This window comes from Xyrauchen texanus, chromosome 29, assembly GCF_025860055.1.
Source record: "Xyrauchen texanus isolate HMW12.3.18 chromosome 29, RBS_HiC_50CHRs, whole genome shotgun sequence".
Taxonomy (NCBI): Eukaryota; Metazoa; Chordata; class Actinopteri; order Cypriniformes; family Catostomidae; genus Xyrauchen; species Xyrauchen texanus.
In genome coordinates this window covers 35,947,851-35,964,216 of record NC_068304.1, presented here as the reverse complement: position 1 = coordinate 35,964,216, position 16,366 = coordinate 35,947,851, and the positions used below count along the sequence as shown (strand labels likewise).

Genomic DNA, 16,366 nt, shown 5'->3' with positions numbered 1-16,366 from the left:
GTGACTGTGGTGTCTACTCATAAAGCTTAACTTAACTTGCTAAAGTTGCATTTGAACAATTAGAGGATCTCTTTTAATAAACTTTCAGAGTAATGGATCATTAATAAATGTTTAATTAGGCATATAGAGTTCTCACTTTAGATTAGGTCATGCAAAAGGCTTAGTTGGCAATTAGTCAATGCTTTGTTATGACCTATATATTAAGTAACAATTGTTTTATTGTTAAAACTAAAACAATAACAAATACATGATGTTTAAATGTAAATCCATTTAATTACATATAGAATTTATTTATTTACTATATGAATTCATGCCTTGTTCATGTGAAAACAACATGATCAAACTGCCTATAAATTAACTTATTAAACAATAATAAATAATTTGCTACAGTGAATATAACTAATACAACTCTTTGTATGTGGCTTATTAATGTAGGAACAATAGTTTATAAATTATTAATTGACTATAAACTAATGCTCTATACCGTGTAGCTATTGTAAAGTGTTACCATACTTTTTTTGTAAGGGATCTTATGTTATTAAGCCTGTTAAAGGGATGGTTCACCAAAAAATGAAAATTATCTCACCATTTACCCTCATGTGTATGACCATCTATCTTCTGTGGAATTTAAAAGGAGATGTTGGGCAGAATGTTAGCCTCAGTCACCATTCAGTTTCATTGTATGGAAAGCAGTGCAATGACTGAGGCTGTCCCTTACATTTAACATCTGTTAGGTTTATGTTAAAGTTTTAGGGTAGGGAGGAGGGTTTTGTTGATTTAAAACTTGATAGAGCATTAACCATAAAAACCTTTTATGTTTGGGAGAACATTGAACTCTCTTTTAGTGCCACACAGTGGACATTTTACACCAGAACTTTCGCTATACATGTAATAAACCATGTAAAATCAAGCAAAACTTCAACCGCAGTCACTTAATTTTCATGAGATCAGGCTAGATGTATTTCAGTCAAATACAGTGCCCATGAAATTTGTATTATCAGCATCATAAAACAAAGTTTTTCTATTTTTGGCTTTATGTAAATAAAGATCTAAATGTATTTATGTACTGTATGTAAATACTGTCCATCTGTGGTATATGTGTTTGTGTGCTATGAGAAGTGTGTGTGAGCATTTGAACAATTGTGCTGGAAGTGCAGAGGCCCATGAGAGGCCTCTAGAGAGTGCAGCTTATTTGAGTCACGACTGCTGTTTATGAAAGTCTGCAGAAGGGTCATTTATTAGCAGACCTCATTCTTTCAGTATAAACAGAACTGAAGAAGTGATATGTCTGTGACTGAAGGAATTCCCCGACTAATTATTATTATGTCTAGTGATGTCAAAAGTACTAGTACTTCAGTACCCAAGTCGATATTAACATAAAAAAGATGTAATGAGATGTGTTTCTGCAATACCAGTAGTACTGAGCACACACTCAATTCGGTCCCAGCACGCTGTCTGACTGACACACTTTCAAATGCTCACACACTCATTTGAGTGTTCTGATTCTCCTTTTACACATAAATTGACAATTAACCATATTAAGACAGTTTAATGTCGTAGGGTGATTATTAAACCGCAACTGGATGTTTAATTAAATAAATATACAGTCTGCATGTGTTGCACGCTGCAAAGTAAATGTGTGAAGAAGCTGCTCATATATTTATACATGTATAATTAAATCGCAGAATTTTGCACTGTAATAATTTCACTGGGCTACATAACCAACGTCTTATCTGGAAGTGTGAAACTTCCGTCAAAAACACAGAACCAGAAAGGCCTTCACGTCAAAATAAAAGTTGGGGTCAAAAATAAAAGCTTGAAAAAATCTTAAATTTAAGAAATTGCGACAGGAATATATTACTACTTTTTAGTAAAATATATTATTATTATTATTATTATCTTGAACCTACATCTCACAAGCAAGAGTGCTGTTGTACTGAACAGTTTTCGTCAATGTTTACATTTATAATGTGATCCTCTGTTTTGCAGAATTTTATTTTACAAAAATAAGAGCAATGTTGTGTTTTAGATTGTTGTGAGGATTTTTACTAAAGCACTTCTTTTTAAAAACATTGTTTTGTTGAAAGTAATTGTTAATTTTCATTTGATCAAAGTTTGGATTGATTTCGTTAGACACAATTTTGAATGATGAAACAGAATGAAACATGATAAGCTAAAATGAGCCGCTGTGTTATGTAGATCGGACCACAAAACGGTGCTGCGATATGCAGAAAAGGAACCCCCCCCCCCCTCAACTTTTGGGCCAGTTGCTATGTAAAATCCCAGGCCGATTTCTCTGCCCAGTCCAGCTATGAATTGAAGCGATGTTTACTTAATTGAGAAACACAAAGGAAACATGGTATTGTTTTAATGGAGTATTTTTCAGTATGTGTGTTCAGTAGCAAACTACCTATATTTTCTATGTATCAAAATTGGAATCAAAAAGTATTGGTACCAACTGTGAAAACACTAAATATGATTGATCATTTTGTCTAAAATGAGCAAAATACCTATGCTTTAATGTTGTTTTCAGACACAAGAATTTACAAATTACACAAGGAGGTCTCCTTAATATCTCATTACTTTATCCTAGACAGCAATGATGTAAAATGAAGTGCAAATATTGAGACTTTTCATAAAGTCTTTAGCTTGTCATATGTTGTCAGTTGGAATGTTTGTGACCAAATTCATCTTGATGTGTATTGTCCAGTCTGACATCATGCCATACGGTGTGCCTTGGCTTGTACCCAAGATCTCACTGGGATCATATCATACAGTATAGCTAGCAAATCATACATTATGCACCAGGCTTAACACAATTTTTTGTCTCCCTATCATCTCCTTTTTCTCCTCAACTTGTCAGCTCCAGGCTGCTCCATGCAGGGTAGCGGCTGATTTATGGGCCGCTCTCCAGTGAGCCTTTACAGACTGAAGCTGGGGAAGTTAAAGGTGGTGCGGCGACAGCTGCTGCAGCGGTATGAGCACCAGCCATTCGTCTCCTGTCTGGCCGGCCTCTACGGCTGCCAGTGGAGACGCTACCAGCGTGCCAAAGCCCAGCCGAGAGAATGCTGTTGTAGTCAGGTGAGGACACATGCTTCATATTTTTTTGTTATATGAATTGTTTAATGCCTCATAATTGTTATTCTTTTTACATTTTGCAAAAATTCTGTATTAGAGTGCTTAATAAAGGTGTACATTTGAAGAGAGGCAATGATTTTGTTTTGGTGACTGTGATTGGGAATGTGCCCTCCATCAATGTTCAGATAAAACCTGCGCCCCTGGTTTAATGGCAGGTTCCAGTGTGACAACTTACCCCATATTGTGACAACATGCCCTGCAATTGAGACAAGATGCCACAAAAGGTCATCGTGTTCAATGAACTGATGATCCTATAATCTTTTTTTACCGGAAAGAATCGAGAAAACGTTTTTTTTTGTAGCCAGGATTTTAATGAAACGAGGAATACAATTTTCTTTTGACTTAAGAGTCCATTGTACTATAAAAGCATACTGTAAGTTACAGAACTCAAAACTTCCTCCTCACTGTAAAAAGAGCATTTGTTGAAACCAAGCTGCCAAAAAGACTGGTTCTCTACTTCCTCCACATTGTGGTCACACTGTGGTAGACATTTGCACCTGACCACCTCCACAACAACACCACAACCCCTACTTTACCTTATTTCTTCTGTTGCCCCACCTAGTAGCGGTTAGCAGTGAGATGGTGAGGAGAGAATAGTCAAGAATAGAGAGCCAGTCACAACAGTAGGCATTTACTGTAAGGTTTTAAAGGAGAAGCAGCACCAAAACTGGGGCATTACATATACAGTTGTCAAGTAAGGAAAGCCAGTGCATACTAGTATAGTCAGCACACTAAATTTAAAAATGTATCCATAAAGGGGCCTGTGAAACCTTTCTTTTAGATCTTTTAGATATTCTCCTCTTAGCCAGAATATCTGCATAGAACTGTAAAGTAACCAGGCTGCTCAGACTCTATAGAAAGTGCTTGAATGTGCTCTTTTCTACTGTATTTGCTGATTAGTCTTCTTTAACACACTGAGCTCTGCATTTGTTATACACTCTTCGTCAGCTTTTTGGTTGTTTAAAAAAAAAGTTTACAACATGACTCAGTAAATGCCATTCATCAAGTCATTCCAAATCAGCTGGATGACTCACTGTTTGAATGGTGCTCAGCTGAGGCGGATGTCCAATGTGATTCTAAACATATGATTTGAATGGCAAAGTTTGAATTAGGCTTATATGGCTCCTCTGTTTCATCCTCATGTTTAATTTTCACACATCAGCCACTGTGCTGACAAACTGTGCTGAAGTGCATGTGTTTTTTCAGTGGTAATAATGTCTCTCTGTGTGTTCTGTGTGTCTTGTTTTGCAGTTGGAATGTGGTAGCTTTGTGCTCCTCATCATAACATTTTTTCTGACGCTGATATTCCTCTATTTCTGGAGTGAGGCGCAGAATGACTACAATGACTTTGATTGGTAAGTGTCTCTGGACAAGATGGATGGATGGATGGACAGACAGATGGACAAATAGATTGACTGATGGATGGTTGGCTGGATGGATAGATGCATGGATGGATAGATGGATGGATAAACAGTAGGAGTGTAATGGTTTCAATTTCTCATGGTTCGGTTTGTATCACAGTTTTAGGGTCACAGTTTTGGTACGGTTTAGTATTTGCTTTGTTCATAAAAAAATATTACTGCCAAATCCAAAGAATAAGCTATTTGGTAAACACTTCAACAGGTTTGCCCTTAAATAACAATCATTGTTTTACAACAGTAACCATAATTTAACCATGGCATTTGTAGTTAAATCATAGTAACCACAATATAAACATGGTTACTGTCATGGTTACAATATATAGTATAATCATGGTTACTATATAGAAATTACAGTATTACTGTAGTAAAACCATGGTTAATTGTATCAAAACCATGATTTCTGTTCTGAAAATCATGGTGACAGCAGTCATGGTTACTACAATATTACTATATTTAAACCATGGTTAACTTTCGTCAGGATCCTTTACTAAAAAAACAAAACATTTTCTCTAATTACTAAATTAACATTTTAACTTAATACTTGCACTAATACGCTACATGCATCAACATAAAGTGCACTTCAAATGAATCTCAACATATATTAAATATTCAGAAGCTGTACATCACTATAAAAGGAATATTCTTGCTATTAAAAGGCATATTAAAAGGGATGTTGTGATAATGCTGTTTGAATATTTTAATCCTATTTGTGGAAATCCCATATGAACATCCCAAGTGCTTTACTTATTGTTTCATGCAATCTTTTCATTTGTTTCATGTCTGAATTAGCACGGATGATCTGCTTAAAATTGAAGGGAGTGTGTGCAGTTTCGGCTCACCTGCGACTCTTTCTCTGGGTGATGTCGGCGTAAAAGATTAATCATATATCAATGTATTACTAACACGGTGTCTTGATGCCATTAATCAAAGCACATTATTGATGCTTGCGATAGATCACATCTGCGTGAGAAGCAAGAATAGCTTGCGTGCGCGTTTTAAATAAACCCTCACGTGCATTATTGACATATATTACCAGTTTACGGCACTCTTGTTGAGCGATGTCTTCAAACTGTGTTTGTTTTGTAAATACCTGCAAAAAGAAAATAATAGATGGATGGATGGGCACAGATAGATAGACAGACAGACAGACAAATAGATGGATGAATGGACAGACGGACGGTGGACAGACAGTCAAACAGATAGATAGATGGACGAACAGACAGACAGACAGATGGATGGATGGATGGATGGATAGACAGATGAATAGATAGACAGAGAGACAGACAGACAAATGGATGGATGGATGGATGAATGGACAGATGGAAAGACAAATAGATAGATAGATGGATGGGCAGATGAATGGATAGATAGATAGATAGACAAACAGATGGACAGATGAATAGATAGGCAGAACGACTAACAAATATATTGATGGATGGATGGATTGATGGACAGATAGATGGGCAGGTAGATAGATGGATGGATGGATGGATGGTGGACACAGATAGATAGACAGATATACAGACAGACAAATAGATGGACGGACAGACAGACAGACAAATAGATTGATGGATGGAAGGATGGATGGACAGAAGGATGGATGGACAGACAGATAGACAGACAGACAGACAAATAGATTGATGGATGGCTAGATAGACAGACGGATGGATGGATGGATGGATGGATGGATGGATAGATAGATAGATATACAGACAAACAGACAGACAGTGAGACAAAAAGATGTATGTATGTATGGATGGACAGACAGACAGACAAATGGATGGATGGATGGATGGATGGCACAGATATATTGACAGACAAATAGTTTGATGGATAGATGAATAGACAGACGGATGGATGGATGGATGAATGGATAGAGAGATGGATAGATGGATGGATGACACATAGATGGATATACAGACAAACAGACAGCCAGAGAGACAAAAAGATGGATGGATGGATGGACACAGATAAATAGACAGACAAATAGATGGATGGACAGACAGACAGACAGACAGACAGATAGATAGATAGATAGAATTAAGAAGTAAACATGTGTTATTCCCAAACAAACAAGCCATTAAAATCCTTTTTTCCACAGGTTTAATTTTGGGAACTTTGGGTTCTGGTTCCCTTGGTCAGTGGTATTGCTGGTGGTTGCTGCTGCACTCTTTACCTATATCGCCCTTCTGCTGGTAAGAATGGTGAACAGCAACAAAGCATTTCCATTTAATTTTGTATAATTAGCAACAATGAATTACTTGGCTTTGACTTTTTGCAGGTCCTAGCAGTGTGCCTTCTCTCTGAGGGACAGAGGCTGTACCTTCACTGGAGCCACAAGGTGAACAAAACAACATCGCTTCATCATTTGCCCTGTAACTGTTGTGAACTTGTGAATGCTTATTTTCTAATTATTCAAATTTCAATTCATTGTGATATCTGTAATGAGAAAAGCTGTTTCAAATAATTCACAAATAGTGTTAAACTTGGTTAAATGTTTCATTCTACATAACCAATCTATTGAAGATATCAATAAAGAAAATGCAAGTCTGTTGGCTAGACTTAAGCCCTATTCGGATGGGATTAGTTTTATATGGTGACGTGGGGTAATGTAATAATTACCAGAAAATTAATTCTCAGTCATTTTAATCCTGTGCGAATCGGTCATGTCACAAATTTTTACAGAGTGTGCGGTCCCATGCTGGTAAAAATTTGTTTTACCTACTATAAAATGGCCTGTAAAAATAACCCCAGGTAATATTAATCCGGTGCAAATTGACATGTTAGTAAAAATCCTGTAAATCTGCACTTTCAAGCCATTGATGAGCCCATTAAATATTGAGTGTCTGAAGTGGATGTTGGTCATGAGAAGATGGCAGAAAATGTAAGAAGCGTTTTAGAACTTCAGATAACGCTGGCTCTTGCGTTTGGACTGATGCATGTTTTTCTCAAGCATTTTATGCTGTCGAGTGTTTATTTACCCATAAAAAAGAGAAACAAGCAGTTTTTGATTATGATTTGAGCAGAGTGAGTGCGGGAAATTGTGTTGAGCCCCATGTTTTGGAACATAAAATGACACAATGTGAAGGGATTGTCCATCGTTTTAATTCAAGAGTGATTGCATGCTAACGTCACCAATTCTGTTGTATTTAGCCAGATATTCCCATCAATTTCTTCTAATAATCCCAGGTACAGTATGTGCTCATGTTTAATATTTCCTGCATAATTAATCAGCACAGTATAATTTTTGAATAGATCGGTTACGCAGCAGTATGTTAATGCTGTAGACACTTATCGCTTATAAGCCATATCTGTAAAAATCACAGAGATGGGTGTGCGAATTGATGGTAAATTTGATAGATGTCAGCAGTATTTATTACTTTATAGACATATGTCTGAAAAATGAATCCAGTCCGAATAGGGCTATAAAGGTGAAGTGAGCAAATTCTGCGTTTTTGTTACACAGATTGGTATCCTGGTGACTCTGATCTTCTCCATCAGTGCCATAGCTGTGCTGTCAGACTTATGGAGCAAAGAATGGACCACGCTGCTCATTTCTTTTCAGGTGGGTAAATTCAGCTGTTATGTTTTTGGAAAATATTCTAAGCATTGCTTAAGACAGTTTACATAATTTATACAAGACATTCCTGAACTGCATTTATGTGTTTCCATGTTTGTTTTGCAGGTCACAGCACCCTTTCTGCATGTGGGCGGAGTTTCACTAATGGCACTTCTTTCTTGGCCAATAGCCTTACACTTCTTTCGCATGGACAAGAGAGGTGTGTGATCGTATTATTAACACATTGTCAACTGTATCAAATCTTTTTTTCACTGGCATGGTGCTGGCGTTGGAACCAATGCGTTATCCTTCCCCATGCATTTCCACCAAAGAAAAGGTGGTTTGTGGCCAGAAAAATTGCATCTGCACTTTTGAAAAAAAGTTACAGCACTAAGACTGCAGCGTCAGTGATGCACAGATTATCCTCGGAAAGCCTAGTTCATCCCTGTTCTGCTCTTTTTCTTTCTCCTCCCTGCCTTTTGCGGATGATCTCGCTGAGTCATGATTGAGACTCTATGAGCGCTCTTAACAAGGGATATCTCTTAACGAGGCAGCAAGACAAATGTGGGACAAAGGCTCAGTTCACACCAGCTGAGAGTGATGATCAATTCTTCCACAGACTGACCCTTTGTTCTAACATTCACAAAGACATCATCACTCTCTCTGTCTCTAATGTTGAGATGGGCCGTGCCAGTGTAGATGTGAAATACGTCATGTGGATTCTACAGTAAATTGGGCCTCGTTGCCGCAGGATTATCTTTCTCTAATTACACTTTTTATTGGAGTTGCAAAATTATTGTAGCGATATTGGTGCTGTTTTTTTTCTTTAATAGCCTGTAACAAAATGTTTATCTGGGTGGCTTAATGGATTTAGAAGGGGAATATGTTGACCTAATTTCGGGCAGATCAAAAGTTCAGTTTTTGCAAGCATTTGTTAAGATTTGATAAGCTCAGCTTCAATCATGTAACTGTTGGATGTATCTTAACCTTTCATTCTTGAGTTTGCTTATTGGTGGTTCTTGCTATGGGAGGCTTCACTATTGTTATTAATGGCTCAAAAGTTCTTCAGGAAATATAACATAATGTAAATGTTATTAATCAAATCGACAGTAGTTGTAAATGTTCATTCAAGAAAATATCTTGTGTTTCAGCGAGGCAGGTGACTCTCCTGAGTTTGTATTTGGCTGTTCTCTTTGCGCTGTATTTGGTGCCTTTGGACATGCATTCTCTCTGCATCAAAGAGGAGGGCACATTGGGGCCAGCGCCAATCCTCATTGGACACAGAGGAGCGCCCATGGTGCGTCATATTAATTTTGCTTAGGTTTTTCAATCCATCATGAAATCAACATCTCTTTCAGTGTCAGAACCAAAATAGACTTTCATTCTGAAATAACTTGAATTCAGGGTTCCTTTCGTTAACATTGGTTAATGCATTAGGTATCATGAATAAACAATATATTTTATACAGCATTTATTAATCTTGGTTAAAGTTAATAAAAATGCAATTGCTCATTGTTAGTTCATGTTCATTTATAGTGCATTAACTAATGTTAACAAAAAACACAATTACAGATATCTATAATTAATTTCGTACTTGTTGGAATTTCAAATGTACATTTCAGCTCTGTATTTCTTACTAGTAAAAATATTTTTTGTCATCAATAAATAAATAGATGTCAATAGAAAGATAATACATATCAATAGTAAAATGGTACTAGTGACAATGTACATTCCTGACATCAACAATTGTATTACAGCTTGTAAAAATGCTCACTAGTGGCAATGTTCATTTCAGATATCTATAATGTGAATGTAGTAAGAAAGCCTTTAAAGATATCCTTAATTTCTCTTCAATTTATTGATATCAGAAATCCATTTCCAGATATCTGAAATTAACAAACACATTCCAGATATGAAAAAAATAGCATTTGCATTAGTAGAAATTACATTGCTGATTTCAAGAATTAGCATTTTAACTAGTGAAAATTTACAGTAAAATAATGGCTGCTTTGTTTGCCAGAATTTACCGTGGAAAAATACAGTGATCATGTTTCAGGCTTTACCGGATGTAATTTTGATACCTGTACATTTTATAGTTCACAACCGTTTATATTATTAAATTATAGAAACTTGATATACAGTACTAACCTACTGGAACTAGATAGTCTGTTTTTCACTTTAAAATGTATTGTTAATAACTGTAACTACAAAAGGCCTTATGTTGACTTAGTTCATCAAGAGTGGCCCTTCCAGGAGCAATAATGAATACAAAACACAAAACTCCATCAGGTAACACAACTGACACTAAAATAATGCAATAAACATTTACTTAAGGACATAAAATATAACACAGGACAACCTAATGTATATAACCTATATTCAAAATAAGAAGAAACATAACTATTCCCATAAATTACAATGAAATGTGATGGGTCACGCAGGAACTTCGGGGAAGGCTCGATAATTGTTTTATCACCATAATTGTTAAACGAAATATACATTTTAACATTAATTACTATATACGGTAAAATAATACTTTTTACATCTAAAACAATTGCATGTATTGTCTTGTTAAATTTTAAGGTTACCTGTTAATAACCAAGTAACGTTTTTTTACTGTAGCATTTTTACATTCTTTTACTGTTAAAATTACATACATTTTGAATTCATTTGAATTGTGTTTTTTCTTTTCAAAAAGTTTGCACCCGAGAATACCCAGCTATCCTTTGAGAAGGCCATTGAATCAGGTGGAGAGGGTTTAGAGACTGATGTCACAATCAGGTGAGCATCTTCACCCAATGCCACTAAATTTATTTTGTGTTCATTGATTTATAAAGCACTGAAACATATACTGGTTTGCATTGTTTCTAACATATACTGTATACTACTATATTCTTGCACATAATGTCTACCTCCTGATGCTGCTTGCACTGTTATGTCCACCGGCCATATACATATATTTACACTTTTACATACTTATACCTCATTCTGTACAATGCACCTTCAGTTTATGCTTCTTCATTTGCACCTTGTACCTCTGATTCTCTACATCATAACTTTGCACTCAAAAACCCATATTGTATATACTTACATATTTCTCTCATATATATATGAGAGGTTTGCTTTCTGGAAGAACTTTCTGGTCACATCTGTTATAAAAGTGGACATGCTATCTAAAACCTGCTGTGCCCTGTCATCCTGTGGCAAATATATGACCTACTCTGTCGCTCTGTTCCAAAACAAAGTTTGCTTCCTACCTAGACAACATTTATAGGTATGATAAGTTTCTGACATAGAGTGTTTTTAAACAAGTCACTATTTCGGTATTGATGCTACCTCAGAAAGCAGCTGACCAGTCAGGCAGTTCGCTAGTTTTTAGAATAGATCTGTTGTTGATGGTACATAATCCCCTTGCGACTACCTCTTCAGTATACAGAAATCATAGCACAATCCCAGTTGCCTAGCATGTGTCGCAGACATGGGCATATTTCTGTGATCTACCACTACAAAGACATCAACAAATAGTCAATGGGCAGCTCATTCACAAGGTCTGTCATCTGGACAACGGTCTGCTTGAGCCAACAGGACTCTATAAATAGAGAAAAGACACCAAATGCTCCTGGATGAGTCACTGCGCTCAGTTAAGGTGATTAGCGGTACGCTAATACTGTTAGTGCTCTCATCTTTACTGCTCGAGCCCTGGGAAGCTTCCTAGTGAGTATGGATGAGGGAAGGTGTATATTTAATCAGTATTTTGACAAATGATGTCGATTGAGCTTAACTTCTGTTGAACCCGGAACATTCCTTTAATTACATGATGTGCTGATTTACTAATCAAATAAATCACAAAAAATTACATTAATCAATATTTGCTGAAATAAGACCGTAAATAAAGATAATTAAAATAAATGACATTTTTGTGGCAGACTGAGTAATTCATTGAAAAGTCATCACAAAAAAGTAACTCTAGAAATCAATATATTGTTTATTATCATATCCATTTTTTGGTAACACTTTACAATAAAGGTTCCATTCATTAACATCACATGTTTTAATGAATTAGGTATTATGAACCAACAATAATGAACTATATATATATTTTTACAGCATTTCTTAATCTTTGTTAATGTTAGTTAATAAAAAATACAATTGTTCATTTTTAGTTCATGTTAGTTCATAGTGCATTAACTAATGTTAACAAAAACGTGTAACTTTTTTTATGTATTACATTTTAAAACGTATGTTTTAGTATATGTTAAATTAACATGAACCAAGATTAAGAAATATTGTAAAAGTATTGTTCATTGTTAGTTCATGTTAACTAATGTTGATACTAACCTTATAGTGCTGACCAGCTGGCCCCCATCTACAAACAGATCACTGGAGCAGTGTGAAGTTCCCTGCTGCTTCAAATGCTCCACCATCATTCCTGTCCCAAAGAAACCGAAATTCACAGGACTTAATGACTACAGATATGTCGCTCTGACATCTGTGGTCAGGAAATCATTTGAAAAACTGGTGTTGGTTCACCTGAAGGACATCACAGGATCCTTTCTAGATCCCCATAAATTTGCTTATCGAGCAAACATGTCTGTGGATGATGCAGTCAACATAGGATTGCATCATGTCCTGCAACATCTGGACAGACCAGGTATATAAGCAAGGATCCTTTTTTGTGGACTTCAGTTAGGCTTTCAACACCATCATCCCAGCTATTCTCCGGACTAAATTACATCAACTCTCTGTTCCCACATCTATCTGTCAGTGGATCACCAGCTTTCTGATGGACAAGCAACAGCTAGACTGGGGGAATTCACTTCCAGCACTTGTACCATCAGCACTGGTGCCCCCCAGGTTTGTGTGCTCTCCCCACTACTCTTCTCCCTCTACACCAATGACTGCACCGCCAAGCACTCCTCTGTCAAGCTCCTGAAGTTTGCAGACGACACTATTGTCATCAGCCTCATCCAAGATGATGATGAGTCTGCATACAGAAGTGAGGTTGAACGCTGGCTCACTGGCTGGCTCACTGGCTGTTGTATTGCTTGTGCACTGGAAGCTTTTGTCACCAAGACAAATTCCTTGTATGTGTAAGCATACTTGGCAATAAAGTTAATTCTAATTTTGATTCTGATTATTGTAAAGTGTTACCCATTTTTTCTGTTGAGTTGTCAATCAGTCTAAGGAGGACGTGGGGACGTTCACACTGAATTAAATTAGTTCTGTTCATGTTTTATGAATGAAGCTTATTTACTCTTGGATTATTAGTAATTAGGGCTGTCGAACGCAATTAATCGCAATGCCCCCGGATTGTAATAAGGAAGATTCCTGAGAAATGCAAGCTTGTAGTACCACCTGTTTACTCCAGAGGGCAGTAATTAAAATGTCAGCTGTGTGGCAATGCGTAGTTTAGAAGAAAACAACCAGACAGCACAAAACAGACATTCATTATGTTCTTGCGTTCAAAACATTTTATGGAGTGCAAATTCGAACTAAAGGATCTCAAAATGTGTTCTATTAAACTATATTCAACTTGACACTGTGACCTAAAAATGTTATGTTTATGACGCAACGCACCAGAGATGCTACACAAGCATGTCTGACGCTTCTTGAAATTGACGGGTCCTTAAACAAGCCCTCATAATGAATCTCGAACTGATTGACAAATTCACTTGTGAAATGGATTGCTGTGAACTGTATGCCAATGATTGGTTTATGTTCAATAATATGGTAGTAAACAATACATTGTATTCCTAAGCTCTTCTGCCACAAGAATGTAATGCATTTTAATTATCTGAATATATATATATAGTAATATAAAACCTGTGACCCCACTGACAAATATAGATCTGTGTCAGGTATGGATAGAAATTAGGTTAAGCTGGCAGAATCAGGGCACTCTTTATTTATGCGTTTGGCCAACTTAACCTTTACCCACATTTAGCTCACTAGTTCAAAACAGGTGAATACAGGTTACCCAAGCAGTTTGTTTGGTCCATGTCCATAAGTTTACTGTTTCAGGCCTATAGGTTCTTTGAGTTGTTTTTTTTTTTTCAATATAGAAAAAGTGTAGTCCAATGGTCTTCCTCATATATAAACATTAAAACGCCTTTATTTTGTTTGTTGTTTATTTTTGTTTGCTTTGTTTTGAATAAATACAAAGTGCCATATTTTCATATTTTGGGAGAAGAGGTCATTAATTTTTCAAAGCATGCAGGAATACAGTAGTTGCCATTGCTTTTGAGTGTGCTGAAATATTCACAGAGTATTTCCTCTTTACAGTTATGATGGTGTCCCATTCCTGATGCATGACAGTACACTAAGGAGGACAACCAACGTGCATGAAGTGTTTCCAAACAGAACAGATGACCCAGCAGGGATGTTTACCTGGGCAGAGCTGGAGATGCTCAATGCTGGATCCTGGTTCCTCCGGGTAATAATGGCTTCATGAACCAATAGTGAATATTAGCGTGTACTGCTTCATGAATACTGCATATTATACTGGCTACTTAAAGGAATACTCTAGGTTCAATACAAATTAATCTCAATCAGCATTTGTGGCATAATGTTGATTACCACAAAAATGTATTTCGAATCCTTTTCTTTAAAAAAAAGCAAAAATAGTTTCAGTGAGGCATGTACAATGGAAGTGAATGGGGCAAATCCATAATTCTGATGTTGTGTAGCATCACATAACTTTTGACAATCATATTTCAAGAAAGAACTGTTCGACTTCTGGTTCATTCATCACACTGGAAAAGTCAAACGTCTCAGATCAGCCAAGAAATGCTAATTTTCAGGCTGGTTAAGCTAATGCATATGCACGGTTTTGAGTTGACTGATAGTCTGTACCTAAAAGGTGATTGTCTCTTTTACCTGTAAGGCAATACTTCCTTTTCTACATCCATTCACCCTTCCTCTGTGATCTGTCTCTGCTAAACTGTCTCTGGCAGTATGCTCTTATTTTGCTAAACATACTAGTAGGCCATCCATGTATTTTCATGCATATGAACAATTTGCATATTGTGCATCATACACATAATTTAAACCACAGAAACAGTAATTGTAGTATGCTATTCCGAACATGTTTGTGTTAAAAATAATGATAAAAGGTTGATTTATTGTTTTGCCATATGTTTTATTTTAAGCTGATGTTTTTAGCTGTTACAATTAAGAGAAGTGACTCTGATACAGTAATTACTGATTTCTATTTTTTATTTAAAAGAGGGATATTATGTTTGCTGAATATTTGTGAAATTATGTTGTTATTTTCCAGCATTTTCTAGTATTTAGTTGGCCGAACATATGTTGTTCTTTCATAGTAATTGTACTTGAAAGAATCCATTATATCAGAGGAGGCTTGAGTGTTTTCCTAGAATTCGCCCAGAAGCAAGTTCTTTGAAGATTTTTTGGTCAAAACAGATACAAAAAAAACATTGTGTTTTACTGTTTTTATAAATCACATCATACTGTACAAATCATTTTTATGTAGTAAACATCCAAATATGCACCGGTTCTTGGCCCTTCAATTAACCTCAGAAATCCTTCTTAAATCTCGGGGTGGAATCAATTGGGATTAAAGGATTCAGACTGGAATTAGGTTTTGCCAGGAGGTACCATGCATCACTGTTCCAGCCAACCCTAAAAGACATGCGACTGTGACAAGGGTTGGACCGTACCCAAGTTTATTAGTGTTATGTGCTTTGTAATTGAAGTCAAAAGGTGGAATACATGTACTATCTTTGAGGTACTTGGTGACAATTCTTCAGAATTGTGCTTTGCAATAACCGTTGTCAGACTACGTGACATATTTAATTTGACAAACAAAAACAAGGATGTGAGGTATGGAAATACACTCGGTTACAGTTTTTGTTGTGCAATGGTCAGTCGAACACACGTCTACTTTGACAAAGTCACTTCTTTAAAGGGGTCATGACATGAGGAATAAATTTTTCCTTCTTTATTTTTTACATATAAGAGTTCATTGTACTATAAAAACGTAGTGTAAGTTTCAGAACTCAAAACTTCCTCCTCACTGCAAAAAGTGCATTTGTTGAAACCAAGCTGCCAAAACGACTCGTTCTCTACTTCCTCCATATTGTGATGTCACACTGTGGGAGACATTTACATCTGACCGCCTCCACAACAACATATCAATGCCTACTTTACCTTATCACTTCTGTAGCCCCGCCCAGTAGTGGTGAGCAGTGAGATGGCGAGGAGAGAGCAGGTCAGTCAAGAGTAGAGA

General features: G+C 36.4%; 1 protein-coding gene across 4 annotated transcripts in view; it reads left to right on the top strand.

Moving 5' to 3' along the window:
• LOC127622701 (glycerophosphodiester phosphodiesterase domain-containing protein 5-like) overlaps nt 1-16,366 on the top strand; it is a 56,337-nt gene that overhangs the window by 28,410 nt on the left and 11,561 nt on the right. For 3 of the 4 annotated variants that reach the window (XM_052096746.1, XM_052096748.1, XM_052096745.1), the window contains exons 2-10: nt 2,864-3,081; nt 4,390-4,493; nt 6,661-6,754; nt 6,841-6,900; nt 8,026-8,124; nt 8,245-8,338; nt 9,270-9,415; nt 10,817-10,899; nt 14,401-14,551. In XM_052096746.1, coding sequence (XP_051952706.1) covers nt 2,899-3,081; nt 4,390-4,493; nt 6,661-6,754; nt 6,841-6,900; nt 8,026-8,124; nt 8,245-8,338; nt 9,270-9,415; nt 10,817-10,899; nt 14,401-14,551 — 1,014 coding nt within the window. In that variant the 5' untranslated portion in view covers nt 2,864-2,898. The remainder of the gene's footprint in view (nt 1-2,863; nt 3,082-4,389; nt 4,494-6,660; nt 6,755-6,840; nt 6,901-8,025; nt 8,125-8,244; nt 8,339-9,269; nt 9,416-10,816; nt 10,900-14,400; nt 14,552-16,366) is intronic. The other variant, XM_052096747.1, reaches the window with a different exon arrangement.